This window comes from Cervus elaphus, chromosome 11, assembly GCF_910594005.1.
Source record: "Cervus elaphus chromosome 11, mCerEla1.1, whole genome shotgun sequence".
NCBI lineage: Eukaryota > Metazoa > Chordata > Mammalia > Artiodactyla > Cervidae > Cervus > Cervus elaphus.
This window is the reverse complement of record NC_057825.1, coordinates 3667608-3690774: the sequence shown is the minus strand read 5'-3', so window position 1 is coordinate 3690774 and position 23167 is coordinate 3667608. Positions and strand designations below refer to the sequence as shown.

General features: G+C 54.5%; 1 protein-coding gene across 4 annotated transcripts in view; it reads right to left on the bottom strand.

Annotated features, from left to right (window-relative positions):
• Positions 1–7681: 7681 nt before the first annotated feature.
• The window catches only part of CAMSAP1 (calmodulin regulated spectrin associated protein 1), a 42081-nt gene continuing 26595 nt past the window's right edge, over positions 7682–23167 (bottom strand). For 2 of the 4 annotated variants that reach the window (XM_043916484.1, XM_043916486.1), the window contains 12 exons: positions 21199–21338; positions 21012–21108; positions 20210–20366; positions 19704–19795; positions 18764–18848; positions 15846–18195; positions 14799–14935; positions 14483–14691; positions 14164–14266; positions 12682–12800; positions 12130–12248; positions 7682–9567 (listed from right to left, as the gene is read on the bottom strand). In XM_043916484.1, the coding sequence (XP_043772419.1) occupies positions 9265–9567; positions 12130–12248; positions 12682–12800; positions 14164–14266; positions 14483–14691; positions 14799–14935; positions 15846–18195; positions 18764–18848; positions 19704–19795; positions 20210–20366; positions 21012–21108; positions 21199–21338 (3911 nt within the window). In that variant the 3' untranslated portion in view covers positions 7682–9264. The remainder of the gene's footprint in view (positions 9568–12129; positions 12249–12681; positions 12801–14163; positions 14267–14482; positions 14692–14798; positions 14936–15845; positions 18196–18763; positions 18849–19703; positions 19796–20209; positions 20367–21011; positions 21109–21198; positions 21339–23167) is intronic. The other 2 variants (XM_043916485.1, XM_043916487.1) reach the window with 1 other exon arrangement.

The following is a 23167-nucleotide window of genomic DNA, read 5'->3' as shown; positions in this document are numbered from 1 at the left end:
TTCACCGTCTCCAGGAGTCTGCTCAAACTCATGTCCATTGAGTCGGTGATGCCATCCAACCATCCTGTCATCCCCTTCTCTTGTCTTCAATCTTTCTCAGCATCAGGGTCTTTTCCAGTGAGTCAGCCCTTCACATCAGGTAGCCAAAGTATTGGAGTTTCAGCATCAGTCCTTCCAATGAATATTCAGGGTTGATTTCCTTTAGGATTGACTGGTTTGATCTCCTTGCAGTCCAGGGGACTCTCAAGAGTCTTCTCCAGCACAATTCGAAAGCATCAATTCTTCAGCACTCAGCCTTCTTTATGGTCCAACTCTCACATCCATACATGACTACTGGAAAAACCATAGCTTTGACTAGATGGACCTTTGTCAGGAAAAGTGATGTCTCTGCTTTTTGATACACTGTCTAGGTTTGTCCCTGATAGCTTAGTTGGTAGAGAATCCACCTGCAATGGAGACCCCGGTTCAATTCCTGGGTCAGGAAGATCCCCTGGAGAAGGGATAGGCTATCCACCCGTGTTTTTAGGCGCTTCCCTTGTGGCTCAGCTGGTAAAGAATCCGCCTGTAATGTGGGATACCTGGGTTCGATCCCTGGGTTGGGAAGATTCCCTGGAGAAGGAAAGGCTACTCCAGTATTCTGGCCTGGAGAAGTCCATGGACAGTCCATGGGGTCACAAAGAGCCAGACACGACTGAGTGGCTTTCACTTTCACTTTTATTTTCACTAGGTTTGTCACAGCTTTTCTTCCAAGGAACAGTCATGTTTTAATTTCATGGCTGCAGTCACTGTGTGGTGATTTTGGAGCCCAACAAAATAAAATCTGTCACTGCTTCCACTTTTCCCCCTTCAGCTTGCCATGAAATGATGGGACTGGATGCCATGATTAAGATCAACATTTTTCGAATGTTGAGTTTGAAGCCAGCTTTTCACTCTCCTCTTTCAACCTCATCAAGAGGCTCTTTAGTTCCTCTTCACTTTCTGTCATTGCCATGGCCCAAGTTCAGTTCCCGGTTGGGGAACTGAGATCCCGCAAGCCATATGGCATGGCAAAAAGAAAAAAAAAAAAGAGCCACGACTTGGCAAATATGCTCTGCATATAAAGAAATAATCCTGTCTCTGCTTAGTCGCTCAGTCATGTCCAACTCTTTGAGACCCCATGGACTGTAGCCCCCCAGGCTCCTCTGTCCATGGGATTCTCCAGGTGAGAATACTGGAGTGAGTAGCCATTCGCTTCTCCAGGGGATCTTCCCAACCCAGGGTTCAAACCCAGGTGTCCCGCATTGCAGGCGGACTCTTTACCATCTGAGCCACCAGCAAAGCCCTGTCTAGATTATTTTTAAAGTTTCTATGCATCAGTAAGAAAGAAAGCCTCCCAGTTAAAGCAGCCCAATTGAAAGTGGGCAAAGGAAACCCCAGGAATTTCCCAGAAAGGAAGTGTAAGTGTGCTGTCGACCTCTAACATGCTCACCCTCCTCCACATCACGGGATGCCAAGTGACACAGGACAGCCACGGGGTTCTGGGTGAGCCCACCGCGTGCCCACCGAGGGCCCTCCCAGGACTGGAGGTGCCGACCTGAGCTGGAAGCAGGAGCAGACCCCCCCCACCTCCATCTGCTCTGAGACCCCAAGGACTCAGGGGCTCAGTCCCATGGGAAGGGCTCCCTGCCACACCCGCCGGCGGGCCTCCCACCCCTGCGAAGGGAGCTGCAGTCTACATGGGGGCCCGTGGCCCTGCTCACCCGCTGGGACCTCGGAGTCCCTCCGAGCCCAGAAGACAGGGCGACAGCAGGCACCGTGTTCAGGGCTCCCTGTCCTGGGCCCCCAGCGCCCAGCCCTGAATCAGCGGGTGAGACCCCCTAGAAAGGCTCCTGGGGACTCTGCATGTGGTGGCGGGCCATCTCACCCCTGGAGACTGCACCTGCAGCTGTCACACCTCTGGGGACACTCTAAGTGACCAACTCCCCGTGACCGCCCTTGCCCGATGCACCTGCTGGTCTGGCAACGCTCTGGCCTGCATGCTGTTGGTGCCAACACTCGCCACCTGTTCTCAGCTTTTCTAGGACCTTCATCTCTCTGCTAATAAAGACCTTTAGGGCATGTATTTTCCTGTCTTTAATCCTGATGCCTTATTATGACAACTCAGATGTCCAGGAGAACCTTGGCTGCTGAGTGCAGCCTCCGGCGACCTGGGCTCCACGCTGACCTAACGGGGGACACTTCCAGCACTTCCCTGTTAAGGTGGGCTCTGCTGCAAATCTCTGCTGCGTGTTATCAGAGTATGAGAATTCTAACTGCAGCACTTTTCATCCTGAATAATACACACCGAGTGTTACCAACCTGTTACTACGCCTGGTTTTCCTCTTCGGCTGTCCGTGTAAATTACACCAAGTTCTCTCCTGTTGATTGTTTACTCCCGTTTAGATGCTGCTGAGCATGATGTCTTCATCCGGGTTCCCTTGACTTTTTTATCCCAGTGTTCGTACACATTATGCTCGGTGGCAGGAACTGGACCGTCATTTTCTGTTCCTGGGCCTCTGGCCAGGTTTTGATGCAGAGAAATCTAGTTTTATTCATCAGTCTATCGGGTCTCCTTACACGGACCCCACCCCGAGCCTCCTCCCCCGGACACACCTGAGCCTCTCTGAGATCAGGGTGTCTCCCCGACAATGACATGACAGTCTACACGTCAGGGCTTCTCTTGGCGGCACAAAACAGCGGTGTGTCTTAAACTTCAGGACGCCTGAGACCAGCGAGATGGGTCCTTCTAGTCACTGGTCTAAAGGCTCCAGGACAGGGCACCCAGGGGACGCCCGGCACACACTCTCCCGCAGCAGCTGAGTTGCCCTAAGCTCCGAGGCCAGTGACGCCTATCGCTGGAAACTTGTGAAACCCGCCCCGGGGGGACTGCCCTGCCGGCACACCAACCACCCCCTGGATGAGGCATCTCAGCACCCACAAGCTGAACATCAGGCTGTTGTGAAGAAAGACACGAAAATAAAGATGTACTTTCCACCCAGCAAACAGCCGCTTTGCCCTTCCATCATCTCATGCTTCAGCTGACCAACTCCTACTAATAAAACTGGACCAAATACCAATAACAAATACCAATGCAATGTAGAAGCAGAACCTCTAGGGATGACTGTGGTGGCAAGTGCTGAGAACCACTCATTTTAAAATGAGAATAAACAATGAGAACTTTGCCATCTATTTGTCAAAGTTCTGTGCATGCGATTCGTTACTTTTCTGTAGGTATGTTCTACTTCAATTTAAAAAAAAAGTACCAGAACAGTACTGTACACAATGAAAATTTAACACCTGGAATAAAAAAAGGCAAATGACAAATCATTTCTTACAAAATAAGAGACTAGAGAGATTTATCAGTTCAATTGGAGACAAATGGTTGAAAAAAAACACTTTAAATTCAAGTCCTGGGACTTCCCTGGTGGTTCAGTGGTTAGGACTCCACACTTCCCCTGCAGGGGAGTTTGATACCTGGTCGGAAAACTGGGATCCCACATACCACACAGCCAAAGCGAAACAAAATATATGAATTTTAAAAAGCAATGTATGAAAAAACAAAAAAGGAAGGTATGGCTGGTTCATGTTGATGTCTGGCAGAAATCATCAGTTCAGTTCAGTTCAGTAGCTCAGTCATGTCCGACTCTTTGCGAGCCCATGAACCGCAGCATGCCATGCCTCCCTGTCCATCACCAACTCCCGGAGTCCACCCAAACCCATGTCCATCGAGTTGGTGATGCCATCCAACCACCTCATCCTCTGTCATCCCCTTCTCCTCCTACCTTCAATCTTTCTTTGAAGATTCAGGGTCTTTTCAAATGAGTCAGCTCTTTGCATCAGGTGGCCAAAGTATTGGAGTTTCAGCTTCAACCTCAGCCCTTCCAATGAACACCCAGGACTGATCTCCTTTAGGATGGACTGGTTGGATCTCTTTGTTGTCCAAGGGACTCTCAATAGTCTCCTCCAACACCAAGAGGAGGTGTTGAACTTTTGAACACCAAAAGCAGCAATTCTTTGGCGCTCAGCTTTCTTTATAGTCCAACTCTCACATCCATACATGATTACTGGAAAAACCATAGCCTTGACTAGACAGACCTTTGTTGACAAAGTAATGTCTCTACTTTTTAATATGCTGTCTAGGTTGGTCATAACTTTCCTTCCAAAGAGTAAGCGTCTTTTAATTTCATGGCTGCAATCACCATCTGCAGTGATTTTGGAGCCCAGAAAAATAAAGTCAGCCACTGTTTCCCCATCTATTTGCCATGAAGTGATGGGACTGGATGCCATGATCTTAGTTTTCTGATTCTTGAGCTTTAAGCCAACAGTCAAGATTTTTAAGCCAAGAGCAATGCAAAGAAATAGAGGAAAACAATAGAATGGGAAAGACTAGAGATTGCTTCAAGAAAATTAGAGATACCAAGGGAACATTTCATACAAACAGGGGCTCAATAAAGGACAGAAATGGTAGGGACCTAACAGAAACAGAAGATATTAAGAAGAGGTGGCAAGAATACACAGAAGAACTGTACAAAAAAGATCTTCATGACCCAGATAATCACGATGGTGTGATCACTCACCTAGAGCCAGACATCCTGGAATGTGAAGTCAAGTGGGCCTTAGGAAGAATCACTATGAACAAAGCTAGTGGAGGTGATGGAATTCCTGTTGAGCTATTTCAAATCCTGAAAGATGATGCTGTGAAAGTGTTGCACTCAATATGCCAGCATATTTGGAAAACTCAGCAGTGGCCACAGGACTGGGAAAGGTCAGTTTTCATTCCAATCCCAAAGAAAGGCAATCCCAAAGAATGCTCAAACTACCACATAATTGCACTCATCCCACACGCTAGTAAAGTAATGCTTAAAATTCTCCAAGCCAGGCTTCAGCAATATGTGAACCGTGAACTTCCAGATGTTCAAGCTGGTTTTAGAAAAGGCAGAGGAACCAGAGATCAAATTGCCAACATCCACTGGATCATGGAAAAAGCAAGAAAGTTCCATCAAAACATCTATTTCTGTTTTATTGACTACACCAAAGCCTTTGCCTGTGTGGTTCACAATAAACTGTGGAAAATTCTTAGAGATGGGAATACCAGACCACCTGACCTGCCTCTTGAGAAACCTGTATGCCGGTCAGGAAGCAAAAGTTAGAACTGGACATGGAACATCATACTGGTTGCAAATAGGAAAAGGAGTACGTCAAGGCTGTATATTGTACCCTGCTTATTTAACTTATATGCAGAGTACATCATGAGAAATGCTGGGAGGAAGCACAAGCTGGAATCAAGATTGTAAAGGAAATTATCCTGTAATTAAAAATAAAAATTAAAAACTAAAGAAATGAATTGTCAGCTGAAAGAAAAAATGCACAAAGAAGGAAAAAAGTTGAGAATTACGGGGGAAAAAAAAATCAAAGCCCCAGTGTTTCAGCCTGCCTGGCACTGCTGCTGACACCTCCCGGACACTCACAAGCTTCCACAACAGGCCCCCAACCGGGACGAGCAAAGAACAGGCATCGTCTTGGGGCATGCGAGTCCCCTTCTCAAAGCTTGGTCCCTGGAGTGGCATGCTTGTCAATTTAACCAGTCACATCACAGAACACTTCAAGCCGTAAGCGTGGAACGTGTGTTCAGATAGATGCCCGACAGTACGTCTCAGCACCCCAAACCCAGGCAGCATGCTCAGGCTGAAACCCGTTCCCACGCAGCCTGGCCAAGCGCAGCTGAGACCCGCAGTGAAGGTACTTGGAGTTCCCGCTCACCAGAAGAAAACACAGGCCCAGACACGAGCTTCCAAGTGTGTTAGCTTCCGACCTTTGTAACCACCAGTCTAGGCTTCACTTTCATGGGAAAGTTGGGTTTTATGCTGTTGCTATTTCTCGGTATCAGGAGCAACCCCAAACTCTCATGGCCAAGAAGGGCTCCCCTGAAACCACCTCTCACAAGTTACATCTTGGTGTGAGGACGTGGAGATCAGACTGTACAGTTTACTACACTTTATCATTCATTCCTGCCAAAATGGCTTTTCCTAGGTATTTAGGAAGTACCTGGGAAAACGGTGACTTGCGCTTTCTAAAGAAGAGAGAACACCACAGACCTGTCTGCTCGCTGAGGACAGGATGGGGGAGGGAGCCAGGAGCCAAGCTTCTTCCCGGGGCAAGTTCTGGCTGAGACCTCACAGCCCAAGACCTCAGTGGGATCCACAGCTCGGGCCTTGGCACGGAGACCCCGAATGAGAGAACGTGCAACATGACTCTGCTGGCATGGCCAGGCCCGTGGGGCGCATCCTGGGACAGTCCCGACCTGGCGGGATGCCACCGTGAGGTGCTCTGCCCCCCACCCGCACTGACGGATGTGGCCGTGACCCTGACGCGGAGGAGAGCCCATCTGCCCCTCCGCCAGAAACTAAGGCCACGAACTGGGAGAGGAGCTGCTTCGAGGCCGCCCACGCCCGCTTCTCAGACGCCAACCTGCCTTTCACAAGTAGGTCGGCATCAATTACCGAAGGTTATCCGAGTTCATTTGAGATTTTATTTCAGGTAACTTTTTCCCTGCCAAGTAACACCTCCAGTTTTAAGAAACAGACATACAACCTAGGGACGTCCCTGGCGGGCCAGGGGTTGGGACTCTGCTTCCACTGCAGGGGGCATGAATTCAATCCCTGGTCTGGGAACTAGGATCCCTCAAGCTGTGCAGCCAAAAATAACAAAAGACAACACGAAAAAAAGAAACCGTGCAACCTAGACGTAAATTTGGAATTATGCTGCTTTTCCATGTGCCAGAGCAGAGAACAGAGTTTGGACCCAAACAGCCCAATAAGACATGGATCTGCAGTGACGCGCAGTCGAAGGACACATGGGAGACAGCCTTCGTCTGGCGTGTGCAAGCGTGTGTACAGATAAATTAACGCCTCTGCATGTGTATTTGTAAAGTAAGTGGCTCACTCACCCGTTTCACCTGGGCTGCGGGGATCCCAGGTCACAGCCAAGGACTCACATGCTAACCTCCTCACCTGGGTGGCGGGTCAGAACTCTGCAGGGCAAGGAAGGGATGCCCGGCCCTCCGCAGTAAGAACAAGACGAACGTGCAGCTGCCCCGGAGGGCGGAACGTCTACAGGGCGCGTGCAGCCCAGTTCTAGGGGCAGAAGCGACAACTTCACCACCACAGCCAAGAGAGACCAAAATCCCAGCCGTGGGAACACGTCTGACCCTTGCTGCGACGTGCAGAGGGCCTGAGGGGCACGTCCGGCCCCACGTCCCGAGCGCCGGCCAGGCTGAGCACCCAGGGGCCGTGGTTCCGCGGGTCCTCGCTGAGCTCAGCGGAGGGCACCCAGCATGGGAACAACCCCCACGACACCCCACAGCCAACTGACCGTGTTGGGAGACCGTTTGCCCAGAGGTTCGGCAGGCGTGCGACATCCAGCCAGGGGGCTGGAAGCACCTCTCAGTCTTCCCTGAAAACCTTCCACCTCCTCTGACTCCAGCAGGAGGACCACTGTGAACGTGCTCAGAACATCACGGGGTTCTGGCCTCGTCAAGGAAGAGACTGGAAGGGCGTCTTCTCTTGATAAAAGGAGGGGAGTTAGCCAGAAACCACTCGGTGGGGACACTGACCCACAGAACCAGCCACGACAACCTCACACAAACGTGGTCATAAAAAGCAAATTAGTTAATTACTTTATTACATTTTAGTGCTTTCTTAAAATAAATATAATAATATAATTATCAAACATACAGTGAGAAATAAAGCACACGTGTGAACAGCATGTAACAGGAAGTTCACTCAGGACTTTAATACTCAGCACTGGGGAAACCGCACAGGCCTACCTATTTACAGACGGCCCAGCCAGGCAGGCCGAGGCCGCCGCGTCCCCTCCGTCCTCATGGACACGGTCACTCCCCTCTTCATCGGAAATCACCAGTTTACGTGTCTTAACTTTTTCTCTCTGTCGAGCTTTAGTTTTTTTTTTTTCCTTTCTGCAGTTTTGAGATAGATTCAAGTAACACTCCCAAGAAAAAAAAAAATATGTGCAAAACTAAGTAAGTGACTCCAGAATGTCCCGGCGGTCAGGCCAGTGGGTCAGTCGCACAGACAGCGCGTGTGCAGGCCGGGCTGGGAGGTCTGGTCCCGAGAAGCACCGGGGGCTGGCAGGACCCCCAGGCCCACCGCCAGGGCAGGGCGGGGGGGGACCGGAGCGTCCCGCAGACTTGTGGTTCCCGGACAGCTGCCAACAACCACTTTGTGTTTGAGTAGGCGACGTGACCAAACGCCCCGACACGGAGAACCGCAAGCTCCCCGGCGGGCCCGAAGCTCTTCCGGAAGCCAGGATTGGGATGGGACGAGTGAGGACGTGATAAAAACACTAGAAAGAACTGTCAGCTTAAGTGCATCATCACCTTTTTAAGAGAAACATGCTCAGAGTAAAAAATATTCTACTTTACCAAAAAATCTGTCTTTATTAAAGTGAACAATCATGAGCGCGCTACCCCCAACGTACCAGGCGAGGGCTGTGTTGGCTCGGCTCACCTGCCTCCAGCCGGCGGACGCCAGCAGAGTACCGTGTGCGTCCCTCGTGACTGCGTGGCGGGAGAACCCTCCGCACTTGTAAACGTTATTCTAGCAGAAGACAGACTGCAGATTTCAGTGCTTTTAGTGAACTGCTATTTTCAGTAAACTTTTTCTGAGCAGCAAGAAACAAGAATTTTTTTTTCTTTCAGAAATCTTAGAATTGGATATAAACGTTGGCAGTAGACACAATCAATAAATATTATACAATTTCTCAATGAAAACAACTCCCCAGCATGAACTCCTTTCCTACAGACATTCAAACACCCTGACCCGAGACCAAGGCTCAGTCCTGTGATCCCGTGAGATCACAGCCAGCCAGCAAGAGTAGGGGGTCAGGTCATGTGCAAAAAGGGGTGAGGTGGGAGGCGAGGAAGCAAAGATCACTTTAATTTACACTGAAGGAGAACTTCAAGTAAAAGGACCCCGCTGCCGGCAGCTCTGGGACACGCCCTGGCCAGGAGCCTCCGTGCAGCGGGGACCGGGGCGACCACTGGGACTGAAGGGGCCGGCCCCGGGCTCCACCCGCCGTCCCGGTGCCAGGAGCTCAGGGAGGGGTTTTCTCTTGTCGTCTAGAAGCTTCTTTGAAAAAGGTCTGTGATTCTGCACACTTCGTACCCAAAAGGAAAAAAGTAATAAATATCGACCCGGCCGGCGCATCCGCAGACTCCGCCGCGCCAGGTCATTTGCGAGTCTGCGTCTTCTTTGGCGCCGAGGGCCGCTTGGGCTGCCACAGGTGGTTGTGGATGGTGAGCGCGTCCACGCTGACTGACATGGTCTTGGCCGGGATGAGGCTGAACTGCTTCCGGTCCGAGCTGTACTTGTATAGCTTGTCAATCATCTTCTTGGCGATGCTCTTGGGGCCGGTGCCTGTCAGTTTGCAGATCTCCTCGGTGTCGGGGTAGTAGCAGTAGAGAGCCCGGAACTGGCAGCCGGCATCCCGGAACAGAATGATGTAGTGGTTGGCGTCACACTTCTCCAGCTCCTGCGGGCGGGGCAGACACGGAGCATGAGCCCCCCGCAGTCGGACCACGTGCCCACTGCCCGCTAACCCACCACCCTGGGGGCAAGCTCTCTAGGAAACATGACGACACGGGGGTGGGAGGATCTGTTCTGTGGGGCGTCGTCCACCACCGCCTGCCCAGGTTTTATGGAGTCTAAGTCTCCAGGGAAAACATCCCATGGCAAGATGCTCGATACCACGAGCCCCCGGGGAAAGGCAGACGGAAACCACGGCGGGGCAGCACCGCACACCCGCCAGGCTAGACGTGCTGGAGTGGGTGTGAGGGAACCGGCCCTGTTCCCCACTGCCAGAGGGGAGGGCAGCCATGCAAACGAGTCAGCAGGTGTTCAGGAGCTGGAACACCGAGTTACCACGTGACTCAGCAGCTCTTTTCTCAGGGATGTGATCCAGAGAAATTAAAACACGCATCCAGGTAAAGCTTGTGCACAGACATTTCCAGCAGCATTATTCACAATAATCAGAGGCTAAAACCGCCCAGACATCCCTCAGCAGACGGACGGACAAGCCCCGGTCTGCATGGAAAGGGGACGCTCTTCAGGAGTAGAAAGGACTGAAGCATCACAGTCGCTACCCCTCGGATGGACTTGATGACATCCTGCCAGTGAGAGACGCCACCCAAGGTCCACCTCGGGATGAGCCCCTACATGTGACGCCACCAGGGGAGGGGCGTGGGGAGCGGCCCCGGTCCAGGGTCCCTCTGGGGGGCGGTGCTGGTGTTGGACTGGTGCTGACTGCAGCCCTGGGGAGGCAGTCTTGACGGCCGCTACGGGGGCTTCATGCTGAGAGAAGCGTCCCTCGCCAAGGCCGCCACAGAAAGGTCCAGGAGCAGGGGTGACGGCCGCTCCTTGTTACAGCGTCTGCCGTACCAGGCTCTCAACCTTAGAACGGCATTACTGCAGAAACATGCTGCCCGGCGCCCCTCACACTCGAGAATGCTCAGCTTCCTACCCTGCAGCTCTCTGAGCCTGGTCCGGGTGCTGCCACCCTCCGAGAGTCTCCGCTTACTGGGAGGACGCCTCCCCATCCCTCTCAGACCTTATCTGGGCCCCCCGCTGCCCTGCTCACTGGAGCTGTCCAGCGGCCACAGGACCCGCGGTCCGTGACAGACTGCACGTGCAGGCGGGGGAAGCCAGGAGCTAAGAAGATCCATGTAACGTAAAACAGTGCCCCTCCTCACTCTATTTTTGTTTTTAGAAAACTTTTTTCACAAACAGATGCTATTCTTCTCAGTATCTAACGGGCTTCCTATTATTTTAAATAAATTCACATATTTATAAAATTCAGAGTAAAAGACAAAATCCCAAAGTGCAAGTTTCATACTGATTTCAACGATGTAAAAGCTGTGTCTAAACACAAGCCCAACTGGAGGCAGAGCAGTCTCCAGGTCCTCCTGCTGAGCCCCCAGCCTCACGTGGTCTGTCCCAGGCTGGCAGCCCATGCGGCCACTCCCCGCAGAGGCCCTACGACCCTACAGCCTCTGAGGTAGCGACCCCATGACCTCTGACCCTGAGCTCCCTGGCTCCAGCCCAAACTGGGGGATCAGTCCCACCTGGAGCCTGGGGAGCCCCCAAACCTGCATGGCACCCCTCCCGACTCCAGGCCTCTGCTCAATGACCCCATCCAGGGAGACCCTGCTGGCGGACCAGCCTGCCACAGCCGCCCTGGGCCCCATGCTGTCCCCTCCACTCTTTCCAGACCATTCATCACCGTATGACTTACAGCCCCAGTGAGAATCAGTCCAACTGCTTTTGTGGACAGACTTCTGGGGGCCAGGCCGCCCTCCGGCCGGCCTGTGGCTATCTGCACACTGTGACGTCAGAGCCGAGCTGGCAGCACGTCCCGTGGGTGCCCACTACGGGGCCACCTCGGACCAGCCGACAGCTGAGGAGCTGGTGACCCGGGGTGGAAAGGAGCTCTGCCCCAACAGGGCCCCCAGCCGGAGCCTCCGTGAGGCTACAGGCACGCACCCAGTCCTAACCTGAACCCTCCGTCCAGACCGTCCACATGCTGAGACCACACACCATGAAGAGTGACTGAGGCCTGTGGCCCTGGCGAGGAAGCGGCAACAGGACACAGACGCCAGGGCTTCGCCCCAAACTTCCATTTCTCCAGCAGCCCCAGTGCAGAGCCGGGGCTCCCTCCTGTCTCCACCCCGACACTGTCTGTGACGCTCGAAGACCCCCCCAATTCAGCACCATGCCAAGTCTGCTGGCTTCCCTGTAAGAAGCCCCAGCCACCTCCCGTTCCCTATCAGGGCACCTGCCCCAGGCCCCCGCCCGACCCCAGTGCGGCCTCTGTCCTGCTGGTCTGAGTTCTGCTCTTTCGTGGAGCCGTGCTGAAACTGAGGGCCAGGGCATGCCGGGAGGCGTGAGCAGACAGGACTGTGTGCCCCACACCTGATCACACGCGTGTGAGACAGCGGCCTCTTCTGTCAGCCACAGGATTCTCCCCTCTAGGGAAAACCTTCATTCATAAATACCCTTCCTCTACATGAAAACTTAGGTGTGAAACTTTGATACTTGCCTCCAATATTGAATTTTTGTGAGGTTCATTCACTTTTCCTGCTAGACAGCAATGGGATATAGCATTGTGAATAATTGGCTTGTTGGATTTGCTGCTGGGCTCCTTAAACAGCTTGGGACCTACGAGAAGCAGGCCAAAATGTGCAGAGTGAGTATTTGTGACACGCGCGCACACACACACGCACGCGTGACAGGCAACTATCTTATTAAACCAAGCAGCAGGCAGGCTGAATTAGGAGTGTTCATAACTTTCTGAAAACACAGAGTTAACAGTCAGTTCAAATCTATGAGAGAACTCTAAGTTAAAGATTCTGAATAAACTAAGGAAAAGTTTAAAGTAAGTGATAACTTACTCCATTCCTAATTTCGGTTTCTCTGATACACAAAAAACACAAAGGCTGGAATTTAACTTTCTTTTAAAAGCCCATGGTTCCTACGTGCCCAGGACACACAGTGAGCCATGAAGGGGTGCAGGGCAAAGGCGCGCCCCCCACACCGGGCCGTCCCCGCAGGATGCGGCCGGGCGCCGTGCCCCCGAGCGCGAGGCTGTCACCTGTGTACTCAGCCACGGAGGCGAGCGAGGACGCGGCCGACGCTGTCTCCCAGTCTCTGTCGGTGCTCCGGCTGGGGTTGCGGCTCAGCACGGGCAAGGCTTCCAGGGACTCGACTCTGCTGGGGAGGGGGACGGGGCAGGGATGGGAGGGTGGCAGGCACACCGCCTCTCGCCTGCGACGGGCACCGGCTGGTGGAACCCCAGCCCGAAATGGGCCAGGCTGCACCACCAGCACAGGATGGGCTGGCGGCCGCAGTGGGGAGCACGGCCGGTCTGCCCAGGAGAACACAGCAACAGGACACAAAGAACCCACCCCCGAGGCACCTGGGCAGGGGAGGGCCACCCTCAGGCGGCGCCGGGGAGCAGGGCATCACGCCGCCCCGCTGCTGTGAGAGCCTGGTGAGCAGGGCCCGGACATCAGTGCTGCTGCCAGCAAGGGATGGACCTGGGGGAGGAAGGGCCTGGCGGGCTGAGTCCACGTCCCAGGGGATCTCAGGCCTCTCCGCTCCCTGGCGGCCTCAGCCACAGCCCTCAGGCCACCTCCACCGAGCAGGACACACTCGTGCAAGGAAGCAGGTGTGGGCAAAACCTGAATCCAGCCCTGGTAACTGACCGCCTGAGCAAAGTTCTAACCGGAGGCCAGGGTCCCTGGGAGGTGTCGAGATGCCCCCGGAGGTGTGGCAAGGCAGGACAGCTGCAGACCTGCCTGCCAGGAGGCCAGTGTGGAGGCAGCGTGGACAGAGATCCGCGGGGGCTGCTGAGGCCTGTGGGCGGTCAGAGCCATCGACAGGCTCCCCAGCACCACCTCCTCCTGATTCACTCCTTAATCCCAAAGGGAAACACCAGTGCCCGCAGGAATAACACCTTAACCCACGTCAAGGCGACACACACGACAGGCTGCCCTGAAAAGCACACAAGCCCCTCTCCGGGGCGCTCCTGCCAAAAACACACTGACTGGCCCAGATCGGGGGAACCCTGCTGAGGGGCGGGCAGCAAAGCACCTGGCCCGTTCTGGGCAGAGCATCCAGCCCCGGGAAGACACAGGAGGGCGAGGGCCCATCCCGGGGGAGTGGGCACATGGACTCAGCAAGACCGCGTCCCGCACTGGCCGGGGCTCACGGAAGGACACTGGTGACCAGCCATGGTGAGCGTGGGCTGCGGACCCAACGGCAGTGCGGATCTGTGACAGTGGTGGTGAGAGGCAACACCCCTGCTCAGAGGACACGCGCTCTCAAGGGTTTAAGGATAAAGAGGGTACCGTCAACCCACTCTTAGAAGGTCAGAAACGAACACGCGTCCAGGGCTGGGAAAACACGGGGACACAGAAAGACAAACACAGGACCGTCTCAGCAGCGGGTGAGCCTGGGCGGCAGGGATTAGCGCCTGTGACGGCACTGCCACGGCTCTGAGCTGCCCCAGGGCCAGCCGGACGGCCCGCCGCCCACACCACACAGCAACCCCCGTGGCACCCCGCCTGCTCACCGCTGTGAAGGCGTGCCCCCCGAATGCACGCTCTCAGGCTCTGTGGTCACTGCAGAGGCCAAGGACAGGCTGGAGCCCGACTGGGCCCGGCTCAGGTTATCAGCTGCCAGAGAGAAGACGAGACGCGCTTTCGTGAGACACGTGTCCCCCACACCAGCCGTCTGTGCGGGGGTGGGAAGGGCCGGCCCGCCACCTCTCAGCACCTGGGGACGCCAGCGCTCAGCCCCAACTTCGGAGAACGGAAGTGGGAGCTGACAGCCGGAGGGGCGGCGGGGAGCGGAGGGGGCAGGGCCCGCACGCCACCCCCAGCCCTTCTTACGGGGAGAGGCGCTCTTAGGACCCGGGTCGCTGCCCGGCTCCTCCCGGTGGACAGACTTGGGCCGCGGCTTCCTGGGCCTGGCCTTGGGCTTGCCCAGGCCCTGCTCCTCCAGGATCTGCTGCTGCTTCCGCCGCAGGTACTCCTGCTTGATCAGCTCCCGCCGCGCCTTCTCCTCCTCCTTGCGGATTCGGTCTTCCTCTGCTTTACGCCTGCGGGAAGGACCAGCCGGGGCATCCTGCTCACGCCAGCGCCCAGCATTGGGAGCGGGGGTCGGGGTTCGTGACAGACCCGGCGGGCAGACATCTCGGTCACCTACCGCGCCTCGTCTCTCTTGAGCTCAACCTCTGCCTCCAGCTGCTGCCTCCGCACGCGGGCCTCCTCGGCCTTGCGCTGCTGCTTCAGGAGGAAGGCCGCCCGCTTCTTGGCGAGCTCATCATCCGCCTTCTGCTCGTCCTGCAAAGCAGACGTCACCTATAAGCAGCCAGACGGACCCTCGCGGGACCCCCGGCACAGTCACGCCCCGGCCCCGCCCTGAACCTACAGACGGTACGCCTGCAGTCACCTATGAGCAGCTGGGACCGACCCTCAGGGGACCCCCGGCACCGTCAACCCTGGCCCCGCGCTTAACGCACTGAGAACAGGAAATGTACAGTCCAGACGCTCCCTTACTCTTTTTAAGTGAAGAAGGAGCACACCTTTAGACACGTTAAAATACAACCGGGAAACAAGCCGTGCCGTTCAAAAAGCATTCAGTGTACCAACACAGACTGTTTGCCTGAAAAACCACACACACGTTTCCACAACAGGAGCTAAAGTGTGTTTACAACTGAAGCGCACGAACGCCAAGCAGGGGCCGGCATCTCCTGACAGGACGGCCCTCACCACTCCATGGGTGTCAGCCGCCCCCGGGGGCCAGGACAGAAGGAGATGCTCTCAAGACAGAGAGAAGTCTCACAGCTCACTGCCCTCTCCTCCTGAAGAAAAAGCTCCAAACTGTTTCCTGAAGCTTCACCTGCCCAGACTGCAATAGGGAGAAGCCAACCTCAGCCCAAAGGCCAAATACCACCTGCTCTGCGGAGCCTTCGAACTAAGAGCGCTTTTCCTTCTTACATGGTTCGAAAACCATCATGAGAAAAACACCTCGAGACACATGAAAACCACACACAATTCCTGTTTCGGGGCCTGAGAAGCAGCTCTGCTGGCGCATGGCCAGCTGCTCTGGGAGCGCTGGGCAGCCAGGAGGCCGCACGCGTTCCACGCCCCCCCCCCCCCCCAACAACTGTAGCCTCTGCAGCAGCAGCTCCGCAAGACCAGGTGGGTGATGGCCCGCCCACTGCGGGGCGTGGCTACTGCCAACCTTTACCTTGAAGAAGAAGCCGACCCCAGGCTTCTGGTCCCCCTCGCTGCCGAGGTCCACAGAGCTGTCCTGGCCTTCCGTCTCCCCGTCCTCGTCGGGGGCCTTCAGGTCGGAGAGGTCCACCTCAATGAGGCTGGCCTTGCTGCGCGGGGGCTCATCCAGCGGCACGTTCTCCTTCCCGGGCACGGTCAGGGTGGTGAGCGCCGCCTCCTTTGCGCTGCCTTCCAGGCCCTCCCTGAAGCCCCCCTGCTCGGAAAGGATGTTGGTGTCTCGGGAGGACGACAGGGCGAGCATCCGCTGGTTGCTCTCGTCGTGCAGTCGGTAGCTGTCGAAGACACACTTCTCCGCAGCCTCGCTCCCGGGCTCACCGAGTCCGTCCCAGCCCGGCTCGGGGGGTGTCCGGGGCGGGAAGGACCGCAGGTGTGGGGTGGTCTCGAGGCCAGGGGTGGGAGTCTTGCTCCGGGAGGAACCCTGCTGCCGCTCCTTCGGCACCTTCAGCTCAGCCGGTCTCCCCGACCGGGCGTTCCGGCCCTGACCGAGGCGAGGGGGCTTGCGGTGACCGGTCAGGGCCGTTGGAGAGGGCGGCTCGCCAAAGTGGATAGCTGCCTTGGCCTTGGGGTCCTGGGAGCCGTTGCGGGACCCGGGTGAGGGCACGGTGGGAGACTTGAGCAGCAGCTGCTCCTGCTGCTGGGAGATCCTGAGGATGGCCTGCTGCAGCGTGCTGATGGTCTCGTTCAGCTTCTCGATGGACAGGTCGCAGTCGCCCACGTCCACGCTCTCAGTGTCCTCCAGGAGCACCGCCGACAGCGCTTTGCCACGCTCTAGCTCGGGGAGGCCGGTGGGGTCCCGGGCTTTATGTGGCTGGACGAGGGCCAGGCCCTCCCCGTCCACGTCCGGAGACCCCAGCAGTGCTCCCCGGCCCTCCTCCTTGCCGAGGAAGTCATCCCCGTTGTGCTGGGCATGCTCCCCTGCGAGGGGCCCCGCTTTCAGCGGCTGCGGGGCGGTGTCGGCCCGGCCCTTCTTGACCACATGCAGGAACGCCGCCTTGCCCAGCTGCAGCCGCTGTCGCGCCGACAGCGCCTCCACCTTCTTCTTCTGCGCCTCGATGGCCCTGCGCTTCTCCTCCAGCTGCATGTGCAGCTGCACCAGCTCGGAGGCCAGCAGGCTGGCGCGGTCCGCCCCCGGCCGGCTCGGGCTCTGCTCCCGCCTCTGTTTCCACGTGGTCAGTGGGGCCGGGCAGCTCTCCGAGGCGTCGGGCGTGGTCTTCTGGGAGCTGCTCGTGCTCGACTTGGTCTCACAGCTGTTGAGCCGCTGGAGCTTCCTCTCAGCAAAGCTGGTCATCTTCACGCTACCGCTGGCCATGGACACGCTGCTGATCTGGGAGACAGTGCTCAGGCACGGGCTGGAGCGGCCGCTGGTGTCATCCTTGTCCTCATGCTCCTTCACCTTCAGGTCCTCCTGCAGCTTCGCGGACTCCTCCTCCCCGCCGTACCCGGCCCTCACCGCGGGGTGGTCCTCGCCGGCAAAGTCCTGCTCGGCCTCGTCCAGGTCTGCAACGTCCGAGTCAGAGTCCTGCCGCAAGACGGCCCAGGTGTCTGGGCCGAGGGCGCCGGGGCTCCGTGCGCAGCTCATGTAGAGCCTGCCCTCCGCGTCCTTGTCGGCTCTGCCTACGTGAAGGAAGAAGCCGTCGGTGGACTGTCCCTGAGACGACGGGTCAAAACCGCTGCCAGCCAGAGGCCCGCCATGCGTGTCCCCCGCCACCTGGGGCCCCACCTCAGCGGGCACTGCGTCAAAGCCTGCAGAAATCTCTGAACAGGCGATGGGGGTGAAAGTCCTGTTCAAGTCCCGAGCGACATGACTGCTGGGCACCTTCTTCCGCCCCAGAGGCTGGTGGCCATCACCAGACCTCCTGGACGTGAAGGCCCGGGGCCGCCCCTCTCCACATTCGTCCTCCTTGGTGACCACCTGCTTCTCCTTGGCTGGCCTGAGCACAGCCGGCATCAACGGCTCCAGGAAGAAGCTGTCGGGCTTACTTTCGAAGGTGTCCGCTAGCCTCTGGGGAGACCTGGCACTGGCCATCAGGCCAGGGTCACCGCCCTGGCGAGCCATGTCCGTCCTCACGATGGCCAGGAGCTCCTCGTCTTCGTCTTCGATGTCAACGTTGCTCAGGAGGCTCCTCCCGTCGGTCCTGAGGGCTGCAGGCTGGGGCTGGTTTTGTGGTGTCAGGTGAATGACGCTGGAGGCCAGGCTGTCCTTGCTGATGGAGCGGGCCAGGCTGACGCTATCACCACCGCCGGGGTCCATGTCACAGCTCGCGGTGTGGTGGAGGGCGAAGGGCGCTGGCTGAGACGCAGGCCTGCAACGTGGGGAGAGAGGCCATCGGACATGTCTCAGCTCTGCGAGAGGCTCATGAGTGACGAGAACACGAGTCACGAGAGAATCCTACTTTTACACACAGGACGCGGAAACAACTCTCTCCTGGGCAGAGGAAAACCAGGGGTCTTTCAGCTCAGCAACCCTCAGACACTCTGGCCCAGCCCACTATAACCATGCTGAGCATCCCAACAAGCTCTCACAGATTCGTCAATACGAGTCCATAGGTATCACCCCAGGAATCTGCGCTGAGACGTTTTGAAAATGATTAAAAATGCCAGTAAGAAATTCATTACATGAGCTGTGGCCATGTTTTCTAAAGCAAGCCAGGGCAGAGTGTAAGGAGCGGCCTCAGTTGCGTCCCTGGCTGGATTCTCAGATCTGACCGAGTCAAGCTGCTGTGACCCCACAATGCCCAGGGCCTCTGAACGGGGGAAGCAGCAGCATCGCTACAGACATATTCTGAGGTCCCTGGACCACACCTGGGGCACCGTTCTGTTAGACTAACCAACATTTCCCACAGAAACGTGTTTGAAACATGGACAGGTCACCTGTTCTTTTTCTCTGTCCATGCTATGGCTGCTCCTCGGGGCTGACTGTCGGCTCGGGTTAAGGAGTTAGATCGGTGTCGCTGGTCTGTGGTTTGGAGAAAACAGTGATGAGCTCAGTTTTAAGTAACCAGTTTTATATCACTTGAAATTCCTTCATTATAATAACCACTTTTCAAGGAAATGCATTATAACTCAGCACACCAAAACTGCTTAGGAAAGCAAATAATCCCAATACAATTTTCCACAGTTTCAATAATAGGTAATGTATAACTCAGTCTGGGTCACGAAATCATGACAATGTCAATTACATGGCAATATCAATAAATAATGGGCTTCCCTGGTGGCTCAGCTGGGAAAGAATCTGCCTGCAATACAGGAGACCCCAGTTCAATTCCTGGGTTGGGAAGATCTGCTGGAGAAGAGATAGGCTACCCACTCCAGTATTCTTGGGCTTCCCTGGTGGCTCAGCTGGTAAAGAATCCAACTGCAATGCGGGAGATCTGGGTTTGATCCCTGGGTTGGGAAGATCCCCTGGAGAAGGGAACGGTTACCCACTCCAGTATTCTGCCTGGAGAATTCCATAGACTATACATAGCCCATGGGGTCGCAAAGAGTTGGACAAGACTAAGTGATTTTCACTTTCACTTTATCAATAAATGATGTCAATGTCAGTTAAAAGAACCAGTGAATGTCAAAGTGTAAGTTTCTGACACGATGTGATGCCATGCTTTATGTAATTCGTTAGCTTTAATATGGTCACTGTAAAGACTATAAATTGTAAGGTACACCAATAAAAAGCAACCAGCATTCTGCCAGTCTTAACCAACAGCACTACATCATGCTGAATCAGCTTACTTTGAAACCATGGTTTAATGACCCCCATGGGGAGGGATGGGGGCGGCAGGGGTGGGGCGGCAGGGGCGGGGCCGGCGCTTCTTACCTGGGGGATCCTCTCCCTGCACCGTCTTCTGCTGCTTCTGTCTCAGCGGCAGTAAAGGGTGTGATGGGCTAAAAGCAGAGGCTCCCTTCCCCCTAAACAGAGCGGATGGGAGAGAAAAATCACCAGCTGCCGATCTTCAAGTTCGAAAACAGACCAGCATGAATTCACACCGAGCTGCAAAAGATTCACCGACTCCCTGGGAAAATTAATCACTGTAAAAATGAACCCCAAAAGTACCAAAAACATCAAGAAGTCAAACTTGGATAAATATCTGGACTGCAGCTCGGAGACACACTGACCTCTGGTCATGGCCTGTAAGACAAGAGGCTTCAAGTTTCCACAGCAAATTCAAGTTCGCTCTGCAGCTACCCTGCTCACCTGGGCGGGGCGCAGCACCCACAGAGCAGGTCCTCACTACTGACTCCCTGCAGCTTCCCATCGCCCTGAGAAAGGTGACCCCAGTGGGAACAGCAGATGGGCAGGAGTGGGCGGCGCGGCGGACTTACAGGGCCTCGGGCTCCCCAAGCTGCAGGTGGTGCGGCGGGGCGGGGGGCTGCGGGTCGGCCGGGCTCGCCGCCGCGGGGCCGCCCAGGAAGCTGCGCTTGGTGGCGTTGGAGATGGGAACTGGGGGCCGGCTGCTTTTGGGGTGCGACACTGATTTAGCTGCAGAAACAATTTTATAGGAATAGTCTTATTATTTACCGCTATTTACAACACTAGCGAGAAGAATGTTTTTTAAAAAAAGTCCATTTTTATAAGTACTAAAAACAAAACTTTTACATGAAACCAGACTTCTCAAAAAAAAAAAAAAACAAAACCCAAAAAACTGGTTTCAAGGTCATTATGCATATTCTGTAATGAATAAAACAAATATTTTACCAAAATAAGTACTAAAGTCAAAAGACCCAAGCCAGACTAGGCCAGCAAGCACTGGCGTGGGAGGGCGCACGGACCCCTAACACGCAGCCTCCTCCCTGGGCCCGTGGACAGAGCCAATCAGCGGCCAAACCCTCAGAAGGCAGCTGGTCAGCTGGGCTCAGCCTGTGACTGAGCGCCTCAGTGGTCACTGCAGCTCAAGCCCCCATGGGCTCAGGGTGGAGGTCAGGCCCAGCCTGAAATTGCTCCCAGAACACTGGTCCAACAGTGACAGTCCTGGTGGCCAGACCTCGACTTTGGAAGCAGACTGCTCAGTCTATTAAGCTCCCTGGTACTCCCTAGAGAAAGCCCTGATTAGACCCCACTGCTGCATAAAGGCAGGAGCCGGTAAGCACACCTCAGCACTCTTATTTACGGAAGTTTGCCACTCACCATCCTTCAGTTCCTGAACATCCCTGGGCTGAACAAAATCTGGTTTGACGTTCTCAAACCACCAGAATAGCTCAGCAATAAACACCATAACATTTGGCTACAAGAAAAAACAAAAGAAATCAAGGACACAGTAAGTAGCTTATTTCCACATGGTTTTAAAAACGTGCTTTTGATAACTGATTATTACCTTCAACACTAAAGGCGCATACAGCATGTCTTCTAGGGTGAGATAAAAGCATTTGTTAAGATATTCATTGGAGAATTCTCTCAGAAGCCGAATGTTATACAAACTGTCAGCCATCGACGTCACCTCCTTCAAGCATATATCTAACAGATAAAAAGGAAACTACAATTTATTATAAAGATATGCTGTTTTATGATGTGCATGCACACAGATCTGTGTGCATATGTAGACACAATTTTCAATTGAAAAAAATTTTAAATGAAGATAGAGGTGACATTTAAAAATGTAAAAAGCATTATTAAACATCACAAGTGGTTATAAAAGTAATGCTAAATATAGAAAGAAAACACCTAGAAAAAGATAGGAAAAATCTCCAGGACCGGAATTTAACTGTTAATATCTAAAAAGTATACAGAAATGACTTGAACTCTTAACACAGGGTTTCCAGCATGAACTGTGACAATGACCTTTCAGTTTATAAAGACCTGTGCACATTTGACCAAGCTTCTCCCCCAAGTCCTTCCAGTGACACTATCTCCATGGGTGGGAGAGGGGAGCACAAAACAGGAAACGTCAGGCTTGTCCCTCGGAGATGTACGGGACACTGCTAATCACAGAAGCCAGGAGCCCCGCGGAGCACGGTCTCCCTCTGCTGGCTGGCTGCACCCGGAGCAGCATTTCATGCTGTTCTGCAGGATGCCAGACCCTCAGCCAGAAAATTCCAGCACAGACACCCACGCTGGGCCACTGAACAGGCCCCTGAGGGACGTGGGCCCACCCTCGGGAGCAACCAGAACACCCAGATACCACCCAAGGCTAAACTAGAGGTGGCGGTACTGATGACTTTACTCGGCCTGTAAGCAAATACACAAACAGGATTGAGAAACTCACTTTAAAATAACTTTACTCCTAAGAAGTCATTTCCAAAGATGCAGTAAAATCTCATGCACAGATGGAATTTATGTTCGAACTCTGTCCTACGTGGTGATGCCCTAGCACTGTGAATTCTCAAGAGGAAACTTTCATTAAGTTGAGTAGCGTGCACAATTATATTGCTAAGAAATGTTCCTTTTACTCTAAAATTCAGGTTGTGAAACATTACAGATATAAATATCAGACTCCCAGCTACCCTCCACCAAGTGAATAAATGCTAACGTTGTCCCTTCTCTTATTCAGATCTTACTTTCTCTCGGTAAGCACCCAGTGCTGACCCACCTTTCCCCGAGGCAGCACCCTCTAAGGCCTGGGACCTGTCGCGTGCAGCGTCTGCGTCACGTGAGGCCTGCCCCGTGAATCATGGACACGGCGCACTGCGGCCTGGCTGACTGCAGACAGACAGCAGTCACGACGACAAGCCATGCCTAGCAGGCAGCAGCCTGTTACTTCCCCCAGACCCAGAATCATGTCTCAGAAGTTCTATGCTGATGTGAGCAGATTTTGTCATTCAATAGCTGTACTTGTTGTTCAGCCACTAAGTCCTGTCCAGCTCTTTTCAACCCCATGGACTGTAGCCCGCCAGGCTCCTCTGTTCTCCACCGCCTCCTGAAGTTTGTGCAAACTCATGTCCAGTAAGTCGGTGATGCCATCTAACCATCTCATCCTCTACCACCGCCTTCTTCTTTTGTCTTCAATCTTTCCTAGTATCAGGGTCTTTTCCCACAATGGTATTCCCATCTCTTTAAGAAGTTTCTACAATTTCCCAATGGCTATACAGGATTCAGGGTTTCCCTGGTGGCTCAGCTGGTAAAGAGTCCACCTGCAACACGGGAGACCTGGGTTCGATCCCTGGGTTGGGAAGATCCCCTGGAGAAGGGAAAGGCTACCCACTCCAGTATTCTGGCCTGGAGAATTCCACGGACTGTGTATAGTTCGTGGGGTCGCAAAGAGTCGGACACGAGAGAGCAACCTTCACATTCACTTAGGATTCCACAATTTCCGCTATTATGAAAAACCAAAACTTGCATGCTTTCTT